Consider the following 22,035-nt stretch of genomic DNA (forward strand, 5'->3'; position numbering starts at 1 on the left):
ACACACACACACACACACACACACACACACACACACACACACACACACACACACACACACACACACACACGGCAAAAAAACTAAGAAATAGAAAACATAGACTTTCCCACCCGAGTCACACCCTGACCTAACCAAACATAGAAAATAATAACGATCTCTAAGGTCAGGGCATGACACTTTATCTCTTTATCTTTCTCTATCACTCTCTTTATATTTGTATCTCTTTATCTTCCTCTCTCTATCTCTTTATCTTCCTCTCTCTATCTCTTTATCTTCCTCTCTCTATCTCTTTATCTTCCTCTCTCTATCTCTTTATCTTCCTCTCTCTATCTCTTTATCTTCCTCTCTCTATCTCTTTATCTTCCTCTATCACTCTCTTTATATTTCTCTATCCGTCTCTATCGTTCTCTATCCATCTTTATGTGGGATATATTGCCTCACTGCCACCTCTGTCAAACTGAAAATGAAAGTATTACTCAAGTTTGTGTAACACAAAGGCATGGTAGGAGAGGAAGAACAGTGAGAAAGAACATGGAAGACGAAGAGAAGCTCTGAGTTATAGTCTCCAGTGAACTCTTTTATTCTTGGATCGTCTCTGTTGTTCTGGAACTAAGACCACTCCAAACAGAAGAAAGGTAAAATTCAGCGGATTAGTAATGTCAGCAGCAAAAACGTTTCTTTGAATTTGAACTGAACCTTCAAATGAATGAGTAATAGTCTATAGATCTGGGTACAGGATAACAATTCCCTCATGGAAAAAAAAGTATTTATTGTGTATGTATGAATGTATCAATGATAGTCTCCCGTTGTGTGGTATGAGAATGTAGTCAAGGAGATGATGTACGAATCACGGTATGTTTCCATTACTCTGTAGTGCATGGGTAACATCAGGGCACCATTTAATAGTTTCCGTATTATACTGGACTATAATTCTCATTTCTAAACTGAAGGTGATCCTCTCCTGTTCTACCATATATGATATATGTGTAACGGCGTTCTTCGTTTGTTGAGAGAGAGTCGGACCGAAATGTAGCGTGGTGGTTAATCATGATCTTTAATAAAGAAAACGGCGATACATGAAATAACTAAATAAAGACGAAAACAACAAACGGAACGTGAAACCTATTACAGCCTATCTGGTGAACACTACACAGAGACAGGAACAATCACCCACGAAAGACAAAGCGAAACTCAGGCTACCTAAATACGGTTCCCAATCAGAGGCAACGAGAATCACCTGACAGCTGATTGAGAACCGCCTCAGGCAGCCAAGCCTATACAACACCCCTAATCAGCCGCGATCCCAAATACTACAACCCAATACGAAATACAATAACATAAACCCCTGTCACACCCTGGCCTGACCAAATATATAACGAAAACACAAAATACAATGACCAAGGCGTGACTGTACTAGCTAGTTTACATTTATGGTAAACCGGTATTGCCTTTGAAACAGTGCCAGCAGATGTGTGAAGATAGGAAGTGAATCTACTCCTATAAACCATACACAAACATGCACGCACGCACGCACGCATGCACGCACACACACACACACACACACACATATTTGGGTTCTTAGTTGTTCTCAGATAGCTGTTCTTAGTTCTCCGACTTTCCGTACCAGGATGTTTAACTGTGACGTATTCTGAGATCTCATACACACGATGCCACTGTGATGAAATCTAACCCGAACCCTGGAAATACTTCTTCATAGAAGGTTATTCCGGAGAAGTTGTGAAAATGACAAAAGGAAGAGGAGTTTACTGAGGATTATTGTAGTGTTGTATCATACTAAGTCATGGTCTCGTTACGTCTGTTCCTCAGATGCAGCAATTGGGAGGGGAGGAGTGTCTGGTCCCTCAGCCTCGTGGGAGTTTACCCAAAGCCTGTGCGATAGGATTGGCTTCTGTGGTGGTGACGGCCATCTTGGTTTTGGAGCCTGAGGGCTTCTTCAGACACCTTTCCGCAGCAATACTCATCCTGACTGTGGGGCCCTCGCTGCACGGAGTGTTTCTTCTCTCAGAGGAATGTCTTCATCATGCAACTACCAGGTGAAGGAACTTGTTAACTTTCATACTCATACTCACAAAACATGGTAGGCGAATAAATTGATTGACATGTTTTTTTACGTGGATATTTACATGTTACCTCCCTCCCTCTCTCGCTCTATCTCTCTCTCTCCCTCTCTCCCTCTCTCACTTCCTTTCCCTCTCTCCTCTCTCTTCCTCTCTGCCCAGGTACCGTGGTCGGAGGCTGAGTCAGATGGTGACAGCCTGTGTGGGTGTATGTACCCTCCTGTGTGTGGGTTTGGCAGTGCTGCTGTTTGTCTTGACCAAGCACCAGCCCTGGAGGGACCAGTGGAGCATGGTTATCCTGGCCTGTGTCCTCTACCCTCTACTCAAAACCCTGGGAGTACTGGTGAGATAACAAGCTCCTGACCTGGAACTCTCACACATAGTATGAGCCAACACAATACCCTATGTGTCTCCAGGTTGAGTTTTAATCAGCAGTCTAGTTTCCCTTTCCTTTATGCCACTAATAACACAGTTTACCTTTGTAAAGCCAATGAAGGTGAATGATGCTATACGAGACTGTAGCTTACATGCTGCTGTAAAATGTTGACTGTGTGTTAGTGTGATTTATGTTAGCACATAGTTGTTTTTTATTTGCCCATCACTGTTGTGGTTTCTGTCACTTGAAACCCGAAAGAGGAACCTCCATTGCCCTCCAGTCAGCAGAAGTGGCATGGACTTGTTTTGAAATACATCAAGCAGGTTTAATTTTGTTGTGGTTAATTTCTTCTGAAAATCATTTAGGGAAGAAAAGTAGTTTTCTTACCTAAATCACCACAGAGTGAACCTGGAAAGAGCTGTGCATCCAGTGAGGTTCAACACACTGTTCATGCAGGAACCCTGAGGTTTTCTGACTAGGGCTGTTGAGTGACCATGTTACTGCCATGAGTCATGACCGCTGTCAAATTCCATGTGACTGTTGAGTCACGGTAGTCTCCTCTTATACACTCTGGACATGTGTTGGTAGAACCCAACTCACTAACGGCCATCAGGTCCTAATGTCCTGGTACTGAGGGCTCTATTGTCACTCTAACCACTCTGACATAAATGCAATCGAAAATCACATCAAATATTTATCATCAAAACAGTATAGTGATCAATTTGAAGAAAGAAGTTCAATAGCAGGTTGAAACAGTGTAAAACATGGTTGTTGTAGATGTTGTTTCAAAGCCAACACAATGAAATGGACAGCGCTTTCTATTGTGATGATTCATTCAAAACACCCATATACATATTAGAGCTTATGCATATGCATAAAAATCTTGAATTAAAATGTGTATTGTGCTGCTAAACAATACATAGCCTACCGCATATTACCCATGGCAGAAAAACATCAAACTAAACTGGTTTAACATGTCATTGGTACATCATTTGTCAGAGCCTATACTCCAAAATTAAACAAAAGAGAATAATGGCCTTTGAGTGTGGACTGCATTATTATGCATACTGGATGGACTGCATTATTATGCATACTGGATGGACCTACCTTATGCTGCGCTCCAAAATGCATATCCATGATTCTGGGAGCGAGTCCTAGGCGATGCTTTTGGTTCATTGATTGTGCAGGGGGGCTTACAGGTAGTCTACAATTTGTATTTATTTTATTTTACTAGGCAAGTCAGTTAAGAACAAATTCTTATTTTCAATGATGGCCTAGGAACAGTGGGTTAACTGCCTGTTCAGGGGCAGAACGACAGATTTGTACCTTGTCAGCTCGGGGGTTTAAACTTGCGACCTTCCGGTTACTAGTCCAACGCTCTAACCACTAGGCTACCCTGCCGCCCCAAATTGTAGCAAATTTGTATTTGATTTTGAATAGCCTAGTCAAATCAACTCAAATCACACTGTATTTATACTGCACATTTCAGACTTGGAATGCAACACAATGTGCTTCACAGGAGAAAAAAAAGTTAATATTTACTACACAACAAACAAAAGAGGATAAAACACAGAAGAATTGTGCCTCCTGAGTGGTGCAGTGGTCTAAGGCACTGCATCGCAGTGCTAGAGGTGTCACTACAGACCCAGGGTGTATCACATTAGGCTCAGTGTCATCAGGGTTAGGGGAGGGTTTGGCTGTGGAAGGCTTTACTTTGCTCTAGAGACTCCTTGTAACAGGCTTGGTTGTCAGTTGAACAGTTTTTTGTGTGGCTGGCGGGAGGGTGTTATGAAGCGCAGTTTGGCGGGTCATGTTTCGGGGGACGCATGACTCAACCTTCGCCTTCCGAGCCTGTTGGAGAGTTACAGTGATGAGACAAAATTGAAAATGGGGTAAAAAAAATAATAATAACTACATTCATCGTAAGGAAAAGCAAAGATAAAAAGTTTTGTTTTAAGATCTCTTTAAATAATGTCCACAGTTTTGGCCCCCCTCACGTTCTCTGGCAGGCTATTCCAGAGGCTGGGGGCATAGTAACTAAAGGCTAGGGGCATAGTAACTAAAGGCTGGGGGCATAGTAACTAAAGGCTGGGGGCATAGTAACTAAAGGCTGGGGGCATAGTAACTAAAGGCTGGGGGCATAGTAACTAAAGGCTAGGGGCATAGTAACTAAAGGCTAGGGGCATAGTAACTAAAGGCTAGGGGCATAGTAACTAAAGGCTGGGGGCATAGTAACTAAAGGCTGCCTCTCCATGACCCTTGGTCCTAGGCTTTGAGATAGTTAAAAGGTCAGTGCCAGAGAACCTGAAGGACTTACTGGGTACATAACTTAAAATCATGTCTGACATGTACTGGGGTGCACAATCATGGATTGATTTAAAAACCAATAGAAGAATAGAAGGCTAGGGCACATATCATCAAACTTCTCATCAGGTCTTGCTTGACTGATACCCAGCCTAATGTTTGTTATCTGATCTCTGAAATTTGCCACAAACTCATCACATTTAGATGTGGAGGAAAGTTCACATAGGTTTCCAGGGGTAGGATTTATCAGGCCATCAATGGTCGAGTAGAGCACTTTATTAGTGATTATTAGTGATCAAGTTAGAAAAATGAGCCCGTCTGGCATTTCTAATTGCCTTGTTATATGCCAAGTTGCTCTCTCAGAATATCATAATGGACCTGCGACTTTGACTTCCTCTACTTCAGCTCTGCCTTTCTGCAATTTCTCTTTAATCTATTGGTTTCCTCACTCATCATTGAAAGACGGACTGGCAGGAAAGCACACAGCCTACATTCGCTATTCCAGTGCATTCAGATAACATGTCTTCTGATGGGTGAAAACATGATCAGTTGATGAGAGAACAGCTGTGCAGCTTGAGGCAAGGAACAGAGCACATGCTTTTCTCGCTACTTTCTCAAATCATCAACAGCCTGTAGTCTCACCATGCAGCCCATATACTGTATATTCTGATTTCCAACACATTCTAAGATTTGTATCATTTACAAATGAATCTCCCAAATAACTCTAAACCTAGCATATAGGACCTGTTTCAAATGATCCCTTTTTCGCTCAACATTGTCACTTCATATGCGCACTCCTCTATAAATGAGAAAAATATTCTTTATATTTTATTAATCTAAGTTCAATTATATTACTTTTACTATAAAATCATATAATATAAAATAATGGCATAGGCGCATGAGCAGCTTGTACAGTATGCTGCTCTTATGTGTGGGTGCCTAAAGATGCTAAATGTTTTTATGTTAATTAACGGGCAATTACCGTGAGACCGGCTGACAAAATGTCATCACCGCTACAGCCTTATTTCTGACACCCACACACAAGGCTTGGATAAAATGTAGAACATTAATTCCTATCTTTTTATCCCAGATTTCCTACATGTCTATCTCTTAGCCTGTGAGTAATTCTGTTCCTTTTCCGGTTGTTGTTTCTCTCTCCCATGTTCAGGGTCCGTCTGAGGTGGAGGTGTCAGAGATCTGTGAGACGAGGAAGATGAACGTGGCTCATGGCCTGGCTTGGTCTTTCCACCTGGGCTACCTCAACCTGGTTCTGCCTCGTAAGTAGCATTAATTCATGAAGTGTGCTCATTTCATACATGAAAAAGCTGTCATGTAAACATTGTGTGTGTGTGTTCCTGTTCAAATTTACGTGTGTGTGTGTGTGTGTGTGTGTGTGTGTATTTCTCTGGTAGGGTTGGAGGGTTCTATCGCAGCGTTCCGTGCTTCACATAATGCAGGTCCGTTTGAGACCAGGGGTTCCAGAAAGCTCCTCATTCTCCTTCCTCTCAACGCAAACATTACTCACACGCTGGAGGACGAGGACACCAACATCCATTTCTATGACAACCTCCCTGACACAGAGATCGACAGGGCAGGTGTCAGGGGGCGTGTCTACAAGCACAGTGTCTACACCGTATTGGACAAGGACAGACAGGTAGGTGGGATTCATTTACAGTCACCTTCTCAAACACTATCTCAAAGTGAAATGCATCACACTGGCACCACTATGTGGTCAAATGGTGAATCAACCGTGAGTGCTGATGAAGCACTGGAAAAGACTATAACAAACATGGAAAAGCCCAACACTTGCACCATGGTGGCCAAATGTGTGGACAATCTATAAACCCATTTGCAGATTTATTTTACACTGAAACGCCTAATCACAGTATCTCTTGTGTGTGTGTGTGTGTCTCTAGGCCCATCACTGTGTTGTGGAGTATGCCACCCCTCTGCTGACCCTGTATAAGATGTCTCAGGAGAGCAGTGCAGGGTTTGGGGAGAAGGACAGGAGAGAGCAGGTGCTGCTGTTCTACAGGACTCTACAGGACATACTGGACCACTCACTGGAGTGCAGGAACCGCTACCGACTCATCCTGCTCAATGGTTAGATATCATGCTATTTACATGGATATTTACATGTTACCTGCCTTTCTCTCACTCTCTCTCTCTCTGTATAATAAATAATGTCCTCCTATGTCCCCAATAGTACAACCTATGAACCCTATATAATTTCTACTTCCTGTAGATGAACATGAGGATGACCCTCACTACCTGTCCAACTCCATTCTGAAGAACCTTGATCAACAGGAGAAAGAAGAGTTCTATGTTCCCCCTTTCATCCCTCAGCCTGAGGTGGACCACCCATCCCATGCCCTGCCCATCATCGACGACTGGCACCGAGCTGAGCCAATGAGCAGGGTGCCTACGATCATGATCAGTCATGACATGCCACGTACACTCAGGGAACCGGTTGAGAATTCGGAAGACCTTTCTCCATGAGAGAGGTCTAGAGAGATTAACAAAATAAATTGCACTTAGGCACAACAGCAGCAGCACTACACCAGGCTGCAAGGTAGGAAGCCATCTCAAAGTAGAGCAACAAGGCATTGCCTTCCCCTTTACACCGCCACTCATTACTTAACATACAGTGCGTTTGGAAAGTATTCAGACCCCTTGAAATTTTCCAAATTCTGTTACGTTGGTCTTATTCTAAAATGGATTAAATAGTTTTTCTTCCTCAATCTACACACAATACCCCATAATGACAAAGCATAAACCGGTTTTGTCGATTTTTTTTGTTGAAAATTTATCAAATGTATCAAAATAAATATTACACTTCCATAAGTATTCAGACCCTTTACTCAGAACTTTGTTGATGCACCTTTGGCAGTGATTACAGCCTCAAGTCTTCTTGGGTATGATACTACAAGCTTGGCACACCTGTATCTGGGGAGTTTCTCCCATTCTTCTGTGCAGATCCTCTCAAGCTCTGTCAGGTTGGATGGGAAGTTTACCACAGGTGGACTCCAATCAAGTTGTAGAAACATCTCAAGGATGATCAATGGAAACAGGATGCACCTGAGATCAATTTAGAGTCTCATAGCAAAGGGTCTCAATACTTATTGTATTTATGTTTTTTATGTTTTATAAATGTGCAAAAAATTCCAAAAACCTGTTTTTGCTTTGTCAATGTGGGGTATTGTGTGTATATTGATGAGGTAAAACATTTGATACATTTTAGAATAAGGCTGTAACGTCACAAAATGTTGAAAAAGTCAAGAGGTCTGAATACTTTCCGAATGCTCTGTACGAGGGTCAGATTGCATACTAACAGAGGAATAACAGAACATTGTTAATGGTGTAATACAATCCTGTGTTGGCTGTAACGTTTGGCCACATACTGTAAGTCTTGTGTTTCTGTATGTATACAAACAAACAGAATTCAGGTTCAAGTTACAACAACAACCCTGCTCATTCCTCTCATTGTGTGCATGTTGCTCTACACTCAGTTCTGTAATTCATCTGTCTGTACTGTATGTATGGGCTCCCGAGTAACGCAGCGGTCTAAGGCGCTGCATCTCAGTGCAAGAGGTGTCACTACAGTCCCTGGTTCGAATCCAGACTGTAACACATCTAGCCGTGATTGGGAGTCCCATAGGGCAGCGCACAATTGGCCCAGCGCCGTCCGAGTTTGGCCGGTGTAGGCCGTCATTGTAAATAAGAATTTGTTCTTAACTGACTTGCCTAGTTAAATAAACCTCTTAAAGGTTCAATAAAAAAGAACACTATGATGGATTTACATTATTTGCAAAGACAGAATGTGCATGTCTGAACCATGGGGTGAATTAGAAGGGGAGAGAAGAGAGAGAGAGAGAAGGGAGAGCCTGAGGGACACTGAATAGTAACAGCTTTATCATTCCAAATAGTAGTGTTACGGTAGTAGGGCTGATGGTAATGATAGCAGTTTACTGATGGTGGCGGTAGTAGTAATGATGATGGTAATTGTATTACTGATATAGTTAGTTATAGTTTAATTTTCTGGGTTTAAACTTTTATTTTTATATTTCTACTATTGACTGTTACCATTTTATTGTTGTTATTATTTGTATTTTTTTCTTTATATGTAATTTATTTACTAACATTTTATATTATTACTATTCATTATTTTATTATAATGTATACATTATTGCTTTTGCAATTTACAACGCAATGTTTTTCATGCCAATAAAGCAACTTAAATTTGAGAGAGAGAGCGATCCTATATCTGCATGCCTGGCCAGGGGCTAGGGAGTGAGCTGAGAGCTGAGCCTGGGCTGATCATTCAGAGGAGAACAGAGCCTGAGTCACAAGTTACCAGTCATGTTATCTATCTACAGCATACACACGCACACACGCACACACGCACACGATCCGGAGGATTCCTTTAGAAACACCTCTTTGTGATTGCATCAGATACCATATCCATTTGATTGAGTGAATGACATAAACACACTGCTAACTTGGATACTGTTTAGAAAAGTTGAAACTATACAGTAGGTGTATGGATTCAAGGTTGTAGATTTTTCTAGACAGCAACACATGACCTGCTGATTGACCATGCAGGAAGTAGCAGGCAGGTGACTGAGACTGGGACTAGTCTGGGACTGGGACTGGTCTGGGACTGAGACTGGTCTGGGACTGGGACTGGGACTGGGACTGGGTCTGGGACTGGGACTGGTCTGGGACTGGGACTGGGTCTGGGACTGAGACTGGTCTGGGACTGGGACTGGGACAAAGACTGGACTGGGACTGGTCTGGGACTGGGACTGGTCTGGGACTGAGACTGGTCTGGGACTGGGACTGGGACTGGGTCTGGGTCTGGGACTGGTCTGGGACTGGTCTGGGACTGGGACTGGTCTGGGACTGGGACTGGTCTGGGACTGGTCTGGGACTGGTCTGGGACTGGGACAAAGACTGGTCTGGGACTGGGACTGGTCTGGGACTGGTCTGGCGTGTTCTGGGGGAGAGGGGGATAGGGGGAGAGGGAGAGGGGGGAGAGGGGGAGAGGGGGAAGAGGGAGAGAGGGAGAGGGGGAAGGGAGGATCCAAGGTTCATTGGAAATTCCCTTCCTGCCTGATCAGTGAGTGTCAGGTCATGTGATGTGATTCACCTGTGACTCAGCCCAGGTAAGTCTTGTGGCTGGCTGTGCTGGCCTTGTCTAGACCGGCAGGCACAGGTAGCGGGAACAGAGCAATGAGTGTATTCCAGTGTATTCCGGGAACCCTCAGGTGCCATATTTATAAAGGGATTCATCAAAAGGGAATTAAGCCAACCACCTCCAATATACAATAAATCATGTTAAGGGGGTTATTAAACCTAAGCCTATCTTTTTAGGCCTACATTAGGCCTGGGTATACATAATTCTGTCATCAATTATATTTATGTTTAGAACAGTATAAAACCATTTTTTAGAAATACACTATACATACAAAAGTATGTGGACAGCCCTTTATATTAGTGGATCTGGCGACTTCAGCCACACCAATTGGTGTCATGTGTATAAAATTGAGCACACCGCCATGCAATCTCCAGAGACAAACATTGGCAGTAGAATGGCCTGACTGAAGGGCTGTGACTTTCAACTTGGAACCATCATAGGATGCCACCTTACAAAACAAGTCAGTTCAACAAATTTCTGCCCTGCTAGAGCTTCCCTGGTCAACTGTAAGTACTGTTATTGTGCAGTGGAAACATCTAGGTGCAACAACGGTTCAGCCGCAAAATGGTAGTCCCACTACCGAGTTCTAAACTGCCTCTGAAAGCAACGTCAGCACAAGAACTGTTCATCAGGAGCTTCATGAAATGGGTTTCCATGGCCAAGCAGCCGCACAGAAGCCTAAGATCACCCTGCGCAGTGCCAAGCGTAGGCTTGAGTAGTGTAAAGCTTGCTGCCATTAGACTAGACTCTGGAGCAGTGGAAACGCGTTCTCTGGAGTGATGAATCACGCTTCACCATCTGGCAGTCAGACGGACAAATCTGGGTTTGGTGGATGCCAGGAGAACGCTACCTGCCCGGGTGCATAGTGTCAACCTTAAAGTTTGGTGGAGGCGGAATAATGGTCTGGGGCAGGTTTTTCATGATTCGGGCTAGGCCCCTTAGTTCCAGTGAAGGGAAATCTTAACACTACAGCATACAATTACATTCTAGACAATTCTGTGCTTCCAACTTTTTTTCCCACCTTTATTTAACCAGGTAGGCTCGTTGAGAACAAGTTCTCATTTACAACCATGACCTGGCCAAGATGAAGCAAAGCAGTGTGACACAAACAACACAGAGTTACACATGGAATAAACAAAACATACCATCAATAACACAATATGGAAAAAATTATAATAACAAAAATAATATATGTATATATATATTTGTGGCAACAGTTTGGGAAAGGCCCTTTCCTGTTTCAGCATGACAATGCCCCTGTGCACAAAACAAGGTCCATACAGAAATGATTTGTCGAGATTGATGTGGAAGAACTTGACTGGCCTGGAAAGAGCCCTGACCTCAACCCCATCGAACACCTTTGGGATGGATTGGAACGCCAACTGCGGGCCTAATTGCCCAACATCAGTGCCTGACCTCACTAATGCTCTTGTGGCTGAATGGAAGCAAGTCCCTGCAGCAACGTTCCAACATCTAGTGGACTGCATTCCCAGAAGAGTGGGGGTTGTTATAGCAGCAAAGGGGGGACCAATTCCATATTAATGGCAATGATTTTAGAATGAGATGTTCGATGAGCAGGTGTCCACATACTTTTGGTGATGTAGTGTATGAGCATTGGATACTTTTATTTTCTTGATAACCTAACAATAAACCTTTCTGATAACATAAATGGCACAGAATACGGGATAAAACGGGTGATGTTGTCAGTACTGAGAGGCCAGTCAGTGCAATGTCTAGGCATGTGGCGTGAGGCTGATTCAACCCCTTTCAGCAGTTGCTCACCGTCGCGCTGCTATGGTAACCAAGGAGGCAGTCCCACAAGTGAGCAGCTGAAGCAACCAATGATTACTATTTAAACACCGTGAGCGCTTCAGCGACTTCAATCAACTGACTTCTACATGGAGGGAATAGACCGAAAACCTGTATCACTAAGTGGAGTAGTGGAGATAGAGGAAAAATCACAATGGTCTATACCCCGGCTTTGGTCCTCGGACACGGAATGCTCATTATGTCTGAAGAGGGTAGCGTAGTCGAGCGAAAGTTTCTCTATCAAATCACATCGAGCGACAAAAAAGATACGCGTCGGGGCAGCCTTGAAAGTTGCGAATTCATCAAGGAAAGGAACTCAAGTAAGTAAGGCTCTGTTCTGAAATCTAAGTTTGTATTTAATCGGATATGTACTGTTCTAAATAATGGCTTATTTTAACTGTCAGTTAATTCTGTTGACTTTATAGGCCTTTTGTCAACTTTAGCCTAGGACTCATAGGTTTTGACCATTCCAAGCGGTGGTAGATATTAATGTAGCTGATGCAGCCAGATAGTCAACTGCGTAGCCGACTGCTCATGACTGTCAGCTGATGGTCTGTTCTTGAAAGTTAATTAATTAAACCGAACTCTGTCTCTCGTTTAGAGTTGCTAATACATTGCCTTATTTTGACGATCAATGTAAAAAAAAAAAAAAGATTCACAATAGATAAGAATAGTCTGTTACAATACTACATTTTAGCCATTTTGCAGACGCTCCAATCCCGAGCGATTTACAGTAGCCTAGTGAGTGCATACATTTTTCGTACTGGTCCCCTGTTGAAATCTGAACACTCTGGCGTTGCAAGCGCCATGCTCAACCAACTGAGCCACACGGGACATGTTATTGAGTGTAGTATTATAAGACTACTCATCAAAATAAGGCAATTTAAGATGGTTTGAAATGTATCATTGCAACGCTATTGAATAGTAGGCTGAATAACTTAAATGGGCCTAAGTGGAATAGTATAGGCCTTATCAAATGTCTGTAATACAAAAGTATAGGTTGTACAACTTCAAATCATGGTTCATTAGCAATATATTTTTATTAACACATTCTTTTTCAGGTCTGGACTCTGAAATGACTCTTGACTGTGAGGAGAGAATACTCCAGCAGGACATGATCAGGCAGATCGAGAGTTGTCTCTCTGACGCTAAAGAATCGAATCTGCGCTGCAGGGTGCTGCTGCTTCCCCGCCCGTTGACCGCCAAGGTTGCCCGGGACGTGGTGCGTTCCTCAGTTGGAGAACCGTGTGGGCTCCGCGGGGCCTTCATACAGGTCTATTTGGAGACAAAACAGGGCCTTCAGCTGCAGACGCTGGGCATTATATCACCCGACCCGACCGTCACCCCTACCTTCGAGCTGTCCATTGTGTTCAAGCTGGACAAAGACGGTTGGCCTCCTCTCAAGCACATATTCGTTACCGACAAGTTGTTGAAACTACGACCCCAGTACCGGCTGGTCAAGAAGAAATTGTATTCCTCCGCGAGCCCTGTCATACACGAGTTTTGCTGAGAGATCATTTCTGATCGTCAACATGTCATGTTTCTACATTTCTTTTAGGAAAAAAAGCGCTGGATCACTTTTTTGTACTAAATGTATGTACATCTGTATTGGTGTTTTAAAATTCGAATGAAAGTTTTGCACTGTATATGCACTGGAAAATGACTGGAACAATCAGCTCAATTGTGAAACGAAATATATTATGTGTAGGTAAAAATGAGTGAATGGTTACCCTAAGTTTTGTATGGCTGAAATTTGAGTTGACCTAGTTAGAAAAAAAGCACAGAATGCATGTTACCTTGCTGGTTCTAGCAGGGGGTGAAATGTGTTAGTTCTGCACAAATGTAGGATCCTCATTTGAGCCAGTTTGCTGTAGCAGGGAAATAATCCTGCAGCAACAGGACATGTGAATTATGTTAATTATAATTTATGGACAGTTTTGTAAGGGTTGATATATTTTTCATAAGAGAAAATCATATCTAAAATTTCAAAGTGGGAATTAAACTTCAGAAGTAATTTTGAACCTCAAATACAATACAAGTAGAACATTGTCTGCATTGCATGGTTCTCAAATGAAGATCCTACATCTGTATAATAACAGCCAGTTTTTGTTTATGCACATATTTTGTTGTGCAACAATTCTAGGATTATTTAGTAAAACCATGGAAACCTCACGTTGGATGTGAAAGCAGAGGGAAAACAAGCTGGTATTGCCCCTAACCCTGTGTGCAAATGTTTGTCTTGCAGTATTGTTAAAGTGAAAAAATGTTTTTGCACAGTATCCTTTTCAGTGTTGCCACTCTTTTAATCATTAGAGCTGTCAAACTTCAATGTCTACACTTCATACCCAAGACCTGAAGGTCTCAACTTGGGTCTGTCAAAATTTAGACTGACATTCCCATTGTTTTCAATTCTCCTAATCTCTAAACAGTTGAGCAAAACAAACTAAAATGTGAAACTAAACTGTACATAAAGTTCAACACAGATGTTTTATATTATGATCTCTACAGACCTGCGACCTTCGCATGCCATCTGGAACATTAAGGCTCTCTGTGATTATGTAAGACATTGATAGTTATAGTAACCTCAATGTGGCCATGGATGTGCTACTCATTTTAAGGTTGAATAAAAAATGTTACATTAGTTTGTAAGAGTCTTTTAGCTTTAGGCTATTTACAGTATTACAAAAGTCATATCGCATTGTGACTCAACCAAATATCAACATTTAAGAGATGGATTTACTGCTTGGATAGTTTAATCTATTTATCTAGATTTTTTGGGAGAATCCAGCATGATTTGTTAACTCATCAAGTTAATAGGCTTTTCACTGTATTGCAAAAGTGATATTGAATTAGGTTTGGTTGTCAACGCAACCAAATAAACATTTGAAGGAGATGTATATTTTGTGCCACTGACTTGTCTACCAATTAATAATTGATATGTTGGATTCACGTCTCCAACTCAACTAAAACATTAAAAAGGACTAAATCAAATTAAACTATTTAAAGTTTGATTTGATTTAGTCCTATTAACTTTTTGGTTGAAATGGAGACATGAAATCAACCAGAGCTTGAACTCCTAAACCTATTGTATTGTTTATTTTTAGTTGAATTCTGGGTTGAATTGAAACAATAGCTGTTGATGACTTTGCAAAGGCTATATAGGACTAAATATTATTGATATTAATTATAGGAGTATGGTTATACTTAATTTGCTCTGTTAAACCTATCCTTTGGAATGACTTTGATAGCAACAGTCAATTATGCAGTTAAGAGATCTCTCAATAATACATTTCTCATGATAGCACATTGTTAGTCAGTGACAAATATCAAAGCTGGGCTTGGTTAAAACTCTGGATGGGAGACCAAATGGATAGCTGTGTAGACCAACTCTCCAGTAGTTGCTGCTGCCTAGTCTATTGTTTTTTTTTAAACGGATAGTGGACATAACATTGAAGATCAGACATTGTTTCAAATTAAACATTTTATACACGGTTAATCTATGTGCAAAATTGGTTACCACGATGACATAATTCTGTGGTTGAAAATTCACCCTCAAAACAACAGTTGATTACTTTTTGCAAATCCAATGTATTTTCCATAGAAATAAGAATGAATAGAAAGGGCGTCTCCAAGTCAATGATGGCATAATGGGTGTACCAATGCCAGGACGTAAAAACAGGAAGTGTACCTTTCAATCTGTGCTGTGATTTGTTGAGTTAACTCAATTGATATTACAAAAAATACATTCCATGAGCCACATTAGTTAGAATCATTTGAATGAACATTCTACATTACCATGGCAATCCAGCATCAGTCAATAGAACATTCCAAAATACCATGGCAATTATTGCATCACAATACTAGGCAGCCATTGAGAGTATACACATGAGTTAACCAGTTAATTAATTGCCAGGGTTAGAGGTTCCAAGCCTGTTCTCTTCACTCTTATTTCTATGGAATTTTCCAAATATACTGAACAAAAAATATAAAACGCAACATGTAAAGTGTTCGTCCCATGTTTCATGAAATGAAATTTCCCAGAAATTTTCCATACCCACAAAAAGATTCTCTCTCTCAAATGTTGTGCACAAATTTGTTTACATCCTTGTTAGTGAATATTTCTAATTTTCCATCCACCTGACAGGTGGTGGCATATCAAGAAGCTGATTAAACAGCACAATCAATACAGAGGTACACCTTGTGCTGGGGACAATAAAAGGCCACTATAAAATGTGCTGTTTTATCACAACACAATGCCACAGATGTCAAGTGCTGAGCGAGCGCGCAATTGGCATGCTGACTGCAGGAATGTCTACCAGAGCTGAATGTCTCTAACATAAGCCGCCTCCAACATCGTTTTAGAGAATATGTCAGTACAACCGTGGTTACACAGATCATGTATAACCACGTCAGTCCAGGACCACCACATACAGCTTCTTCACCAGACCTGCGGGATCATGTGGGGTGGGAATTGTTGCATGTCACGTTTATATTTTTGTTCAGTATCGATTCCACGTTACAACACATTGACAAATTATATTGAAACGATGTTGATTCTACCAATCAGTGTGTGGACACTGGGATCATGATTCCTTGAAGGATATTTTGCAGTTGGCTACATCCTATACACAAAACAACAGGGCCCCAAGTCAGTCACTAGTACTTTAGTATTACTGCAGTTGTAAAACAGATTCAGTCCTCCAGGGCTGCAGTGTCTGCTGTTTACCAGTGGCAAATATCAATGAGAATCATATGATGTCTGGATATCTAGTGTACTGGCTTTAAATACAATCAGACTTAAGTTAGTTAATTAAACTGTACACAACTATGGTACACAATAATCAATCAGAAATGGCCTGGAGAGGAGAATACCCGAGGACTGCAGCCCTGCATCAAGTCTCTCTTTAAACCTCCAGCCCTATGGCCTGTTGGCAATCTATTGTCCTACTGCCTTTTGACTCTGGTTATTTCTTCATCTTCATGTCTGCTTCAATAGCACAGCGGCGCCCTCTGGTGCCCCCATCCTGCAGGGAAGAGAGGTTAAAAGGTGAAGGTCAGTTTGACACCAGGTTAAAAACCCAGTGATGGCTTGTGGTTGGCCCTTGGAAAAACACAAAGACGATCTCTGACCAGAGGAAATGAAGAAAAGAAAGATGAAAGGATGGAAAAAAACGAAAAGAAAGAAAAGCGATGGAGCAGACGAGACGATCACAGACGTTGAAGACAAAACCACTGGATACATAATACACAACCAGGATGGGTCCATTTAAGAACCAAATACCGAAGGTAAAAAATGTAGTGACGTGACGGATGTGTGTGTTAATATAAGAGGTGAGTGTATGCTTTTTGAGTGTTTGACTACAGGGGTAGTTGGTGTGAGTTGAACTGTTTTATGCGCTTCTGAATATGAGATTAGTGTTTTGGGTGTGTGTGACAGACAGAGAAACAGAGCGTGCGCTTGACTTGACCTGGTGAGTTCTGACCTTTGACCTGAATACTTACAAAGAGAGAGAGAAGGAAAGCGGGAGAGGCCATTGGGACACTGTCCTGTAGGAGGACAAACAGTTAGTGAGAAAAGAGAGAACACACACACCCTTCATTTACACACACCTCTCCAAACACACCCAGAGTAAACAACAAACAAGACAACATTGTACAAACAGAAGAACAGACAGTAAGAGACATACGTTCAGACAGTCAAGTGAAACACAGTACACAGAGACGGACGGCAGACATGGAGAGGGGGAGACGGATGGCAGACGAGACAGCCGTAATGGAGAGGGGAGACGAGAAAGCCGTAATGGAGAGGGGAGACGAGACAGCCGTAATGGAGAGGGAAGACGAGACAGCCGTAATGGAGAGGGGGAGACGGACGGCAGACGAGACAGCCCGTAATGGAGAGGGGAGACGAGACAGCCCGTAATGGAGAGGGGAGACGGGACAGCCGTAATGGAGAGGGGAGACGAGACAGCCGTAATGGAGAGGGGAGACGAGACAGCCGTAATGGAGAGGGGAGACGAGACAGCCGTAATGGAGAGGGGAGACGAGACAGCCGTAATGGAGAGACGAGACAGCCGTAATGGAGAGACGAGACAGCCGTAATGGAGAGACGAGACAGCCGTAATGGAGAGACGAGACAGCCGTAATGGAGAGACGAGACAGCCGTAATGGAGAGACAAGACAGCCGTAATGGAGAGGGGAAAGGGACAGCCGTAATGGAGAGGGGAAAGGGACAGCCGTAATGGAGAGGGGAGAGGGACAGCCGTAATGGAGAGACAAGACAGCCGTAATGGAGAGGGGAGAGGGACAGCCGTAATGGAGAGGGGAGACGGGACAGCCGTAATGGAGAGGGGAGACGGGACAGCCGTAATGGAGAGGGGAGACGAGACAGCCGTAATGGAGAGGGGAGACGGGACAGCCGTAATGGAGAGGGGAGACGGGACAGCCGTAATGGAGAGGGGAGACGAGACAGCCGTAATGGAGAGGGGAGACGAGACAGCCGTAATGGAGAGGGGAGACGAGACAGCAGTAATGGAGAGGGATAGACTGACGGCAGACGAGAGCCCGTAATGGAGAGGGGAGACGAGACAGCCCGTAATGGAGAGGGGAGACGAGACAGCCCGTAATGGAGAGGGGAGACGAGACAGCCCGTAATGGAGAGGGGAGACGAGACAACCCGTAATGGAGAGGGGAGACGAGACAGCCGTAATGGAGGAGGGGAGAAGAGACAGCCGTAATGGAGAGGGAGAGACGGACGGCAGACGAGACAGCCCGTAATGGAGAGGAGAGACGAGACAGCCCGTAATGGAGAGGGGAGACGAGACAGCCGTAATGGAGAGGGGAGACGAGACAGCCGTAATGGAGAGGGAAGACGAGACAGCCGTAATGGAGAGGGGGAGACGGACGGCAGACGAGACAGCCCGTAATGGAGAGGGGAGACGAGACAGCCCGTAATGGAGAGGGGAGACGGGACAGCCGTAATGGAGAGGGGAGACGAGACAGCCGTAATGGAGAGGGGAGACGAGACAGCCGTAATGGAGAGGGGAGACGAGACAGCCGTAATGGAGAGGGGAGACGAGACAGCCGTAATGGAGAGGGGAGACGAGACAGCCGTAATGGAGAGGGGAGACGAGACAGCCGTAATGGAGAGACGAGACAGCCGTAATGGAGAGGGGAAAGGGACAGCCGTAATGGAGAGGGGAAAGGGACAGCCGTAATGGAGAGGGGAGAGGGACAGCCGTAATGGAGAGACAAGACAGCCGTAATGGAGAGGGGAGAGGGACAGCCGTAATGGAGAGGGGAGACGGGACAGCCGTAATGGAGAGGGGAGACGGGACAGCCGTAATGGAGAGGGGAGACGAGACAGCCGTAATGGAGAGGGGAGACGGGACAGCCGTAATGGAGAGGGGAGACGGGACAGCCGTAATGGAGAGGGGAGACGAGACAGCCGTAATGGAGAGGGGAGACGAGACAGCCGTAATGGAGAGGGGAGACGAGACAGCCGTAATGGAGAGGGGAGACGAGGCAGCCGTAATGGAGAGGGGAGACGAGACAGCAGTAATGGAGAGGGATAGACTGACGGCAGACGAGACAGCCCGTAATGGAGAGGGGAGACGAGACAGCCCGTAATGGAGAGGGGAGACGAGACAGCCGTAATGGAGAGGGGAGACGAGACAGCCGTAATGGAGAGGGGAGACGAGACAGCAGTAATGGAGAGGGATAGACTGACGGCAGACGAGACAGCCCGTAATGGAGAGGGGAGACGAGACAGCCCGTAATGGAGAGGGGAGACGAGACAGCCCGTAATGGAGAGGGGAGACGAGACAGCCCGTAATGGAGAGGGGAGACGAGACAGCCCGTAATGGAGAGGGGAGACGAGACAGCCCGTAATGGAGAGGGGAGACGAGACAACCCGTAATGGAGAGGGGAGACGAGACAGCCGTAATGGAGGAGGGGAGACGAGACAGCCGTAATGGAGAGGGAGAGACGGACGGCAGACGAGACAGCCCGTAATGGAGAGGAGAGACGAGACAGCCGTAATGGAGAGGGGAGACGAGACAGCCGTAATGGAGAGGGGAGACGAGACAGCCGTAATGGAGAGGGGAGACGAGACAGCCGTAATGGAGAGGGGAGACGAGACAGCAGTAATGGAGAGGGAGACGAGACAGCCGTAATGGAGAGACGAGACAGCCGTAATGGAGAGACGAGACAGCCGTAACGGAGAGGGGAAAGGGACAGCCGTAATGGAGAGGGGAAAGGGACAGCCGTAATGGAGAGGGGAGAGGGACAGCCGTAATGGAGAGACAAGACAGCCGTAATGGAGAGGGGAGACGGGACAGCCGTAATAGAGAGGGGAGACGGGACAGCCGTAATGGAGAGGGGAGACGGGACAGCCGTAATGGAGAGGGGAGACGGGACAGCCGTAATGGAGAGGGGAGACGAGACAGCCGTAATGGAGAGGGGAGACGAGACAGCCGTAATGGAGAGGGGAGACGAGACAGCCGTAATGGAGAGGGGAGACGAGACAGCCGTAATGGAGAGGGGAGACGGGACAGCCGTAATGGAGAGGGGAGACGAGACAGCCGTAATGGAGAGGGGAGACGGGACAGCCGTAATGGAGAGGGGAGAGGGACAGCCGTAATGGAGAGGGGAGACGGGACAGCCGTAATGGAGAGGGGAGACGAGACAGCCGTAATGGAGAGGGGAGACGGGACAGCCGTAATGGAGAGGGGAGACGAGACAGCCGTAATGGAGAGGAGAGAAGAGACAGCCGTAATGGAGAGGGGAGACGAGACAGCCGTAATGGAGAGGGGAGACGAGACAGCCGTAATGGAGAGGGGAGACGGGACAGCCGTAATGGAGAGGGGAGACGGGACAGCCGTAATGGAGAGGGGAGACGGGACAGCCGTAATGGAGAGGGGAGACGGGACAGCCGTAATGGAGAGGGGAGACGGGACAGCCGTAATGGAGAGGGGAGACGGGACAGCCGTAATGGAGAGGGGAGACGAGACAGCAGTAATGGAGAGGGATAGACGGACGGCAGACGAGACAGCCCGTAATGGAGAGGAGAGACGAGACAGCCCGTAATGGAGAGGGGAGACGAGACAGCCGTAATGGAGAGGGGAGACGAGACAGCCGTAATGGAGAGGGGAGACGAGACAGCCGTAATGGAGAGGGGAGACGAGACAGCCGTAATGGAGAGGGGAGAGGAGACAGCCGTAATGGAGAGGGGAGAGGAGACAGCCGTAATGGAGAGGGGAGACGAGACAGCCGTAATGGAGAGACGAGACAGCCGTAATGGAGAGACGAGACAGCCGTAATGGAGAGACGAGACAGCCGTAATGGAGAGACGAGACAGCCGTAATGGAGAGACGAGACAGCCGTAATGGAGAGGGGAGACGAGACGAGACAGCCCGTAATGGAGAGGGGAGACGAGACGAGACAGCCGTAATGGAGAGGGGAGACGAGACGAGACAGCCGTAATGGAGAGACGAGACAGCCGTAATGGAGAGACGAGACAGCCGTAATGGAGAGACGAGACGAGACGAGACAGCCCGTAATGGAGAGGGGAGACGAGACAGCCCGTAATGGAGAGGGGAGACGAGACGAGACAGCCGTAATGGAGAGGGGAGACGAGACAGCCGTAATGGAGAGGGGAGACGAGACAGCCGTAATGGAGAGGAGAGACGAGACAGCCGTAATGGAGAGGGGAGACGAGACAGCCGTAATGGAGAGGGGAGACGACACAGCCGTAATGGAGAGGGGAGACAGCCCGCAATGGAGAGGAGAGAGAGCCGTAATGGAGAGGAGAGACGAGACAGCCGTAATGGAGAGGGGAGACGAGACAGCCGTAATGGAGAGGGGAGACGAGACAGCCGTAATGGAGAGGGGAGACGAGACAGCCGTAATGGAGAGGGGAGACGAGACAGCCGTAATGGAGAGGGGAGACGAGACAGCCGTAATGGAGAGGGGAGACGAGACAGCCGTAATGGAGAGGGAGACGAGACAGCCGTAATGGAGAGGAGAGACGAGACAGCCGTAATGGAGAGGGAGACGAGACAGCCGTAATGGAGAGGGAGAGAGACGTAATGGAGAGACGAGACAGCCCGTAATGGAGAGGAGAGACGAGACAGCCGTAATGGAGAGGGGAGACAGCCCGTAATGGAGAGACGAGACAGCCCGTAATGGAGAGGAGAGACGAGACAGCCCGTAATGGAGAGGAGAGACGAGACAGCCCGTAATGGAGAGGAGAGACGAGACAGCCCGTAATG

At 45.4% G+C, this 22,035-nt stretch overlaps 3 protein-coding genes across 4 annotated transcripts in view; 2 read left to right on the top strand and 1 right to left on the bottom strand.

Moving 5' to 3' along the window:
- Window positions 1–470: 470 nt before the first annotated feature.
- LOC109879782 (stimulator of interferon genes protein-like) lies at window positions 471–9,002 on the top strand. Its single transcript, XM_020471951.2, has 7 exons — window positions 471–635; window positions 1,828–2,054; window positions 2,241–2,421; window positions 5,927–6,035; window positions 6,171–6,412; window positions 6,675–6,861; window positions 7,004–9,002. The coding sequence occupies exons 2-7, from the start codon at window positions 1,828–1,830 to the stop codon at window positions 7,255–7,257; spliced, it is 1,200 nt and encodes a 399-aa protein (XP_020327540.1). The 5' UTR covers window positions 471–635; the 3' UTR covers window positions 7,258–9,002.
- A 2,798-nt stretch (window positions 9,003–11,800) lies between these two features.
- LOC109879775 (DNA damage-inducible transcript 4-like protein) lies at window positions 11,801–14,657 on the top strand. Its single transcript, XM_020471940.2, has 2 exons — window positions 11,801–12,084; window positions 12,826–14,657. Exons 1-2 carry the CDS (start codon window positions 11,919–11,921, stop codon window positions 13,272–13,274), a joined length of 615 nt encoding a protein of 204 aa, XP_020327529.1. The 5' UTR covers window positions 11,801–11,918; the 3' UTR covers window positions 13,275–14,657.
- Window positions 13,536–22,035, bottom strand: part of LOC109879781 (bromodomain-containing protein 8-like) — a 54,190-nt gene continuing 45,690 nt past the window's right edge. The window contains exons 17-18 of one of the 2 annotated variants that reach the window (XM_031789781.1): window positions 17,267–17,311; window positions 15,287–16,788 (exon numbers count right to left, since the gene is read on the bottom strand). In XM_031789781.1, coding sequence (XP_031645641.1) covers window positions 16,729–16,788; window positions 17,267–17,311 — 105 coding nt within the window. In that variant the 3' untranslated portion in view covers window positions 15,287–16,728. Of the gene's footprint in view, window positions 16,789–17,266; window positions 17,312–22,035 lie in introns of both variants that reach the window. The other variant, XM_031789782.1, reaches the window with a different exon arrangement.

This window comes from Oncorhynchus kisutch, linkage group LG15 (assembly GCF_002021735.2).
Source record: "Oncorhynchus kisutch isolate 150728-3 linkage group LG15, Okis_V2, whole genome shotgun sequence".
In the NCBI taxonomy this organism is placed as follows: Eukaryota; Metazoa; Chordata; class Actinopteri; order Salmoniformes; family Salmonidae; genus Oncorhynchus; species Oncorhynchus kisutch.

What these genes read in the sequence shown, in the direction of transcription:
- LOC109879782 (XM_020471951.2), top strand. Translation starts at nt 1,828, where the DNA reads ATGCAGCAATTGGGAGGGGAGGAGTGTCTGGTCCCTCAGCCTCGTGGG. An exon ending in TCAAAACCCTGGGAGTACTG is followed by an intron (nt 2,422 to 5,926) that starts GTGAGATAACAA and finishes TCCCATGTTCAG; the next exon opens with GGTCCGTCTGAGGTGGAGGT. An exon ending in CCGACTCATCCTGCTCAATG is followed by an intron (nt 6,862 to 7,003) that starts GTTAGATATCAT and finishes TACTTCCTGTAG; the next exon opens with ATGAACATGAGGATGACCCT.
- LOC109879775 (XM_020471940.2), top strand. Translation starts at nt 11,919, where the DNA reads ATGGTCTATACCCCGGCTTTGGTCCTCGGACACGGAATGCTCATTATG. An exon ending in CATCAAGGAAAGGAACTCAA is followed by an intron (nt 12,085 to 12,825) that starts GTAAGTAAGGCT and finishes ATTCTTTTTCAG; the next exon opens with GTCTGGACTCTGAAATGACT.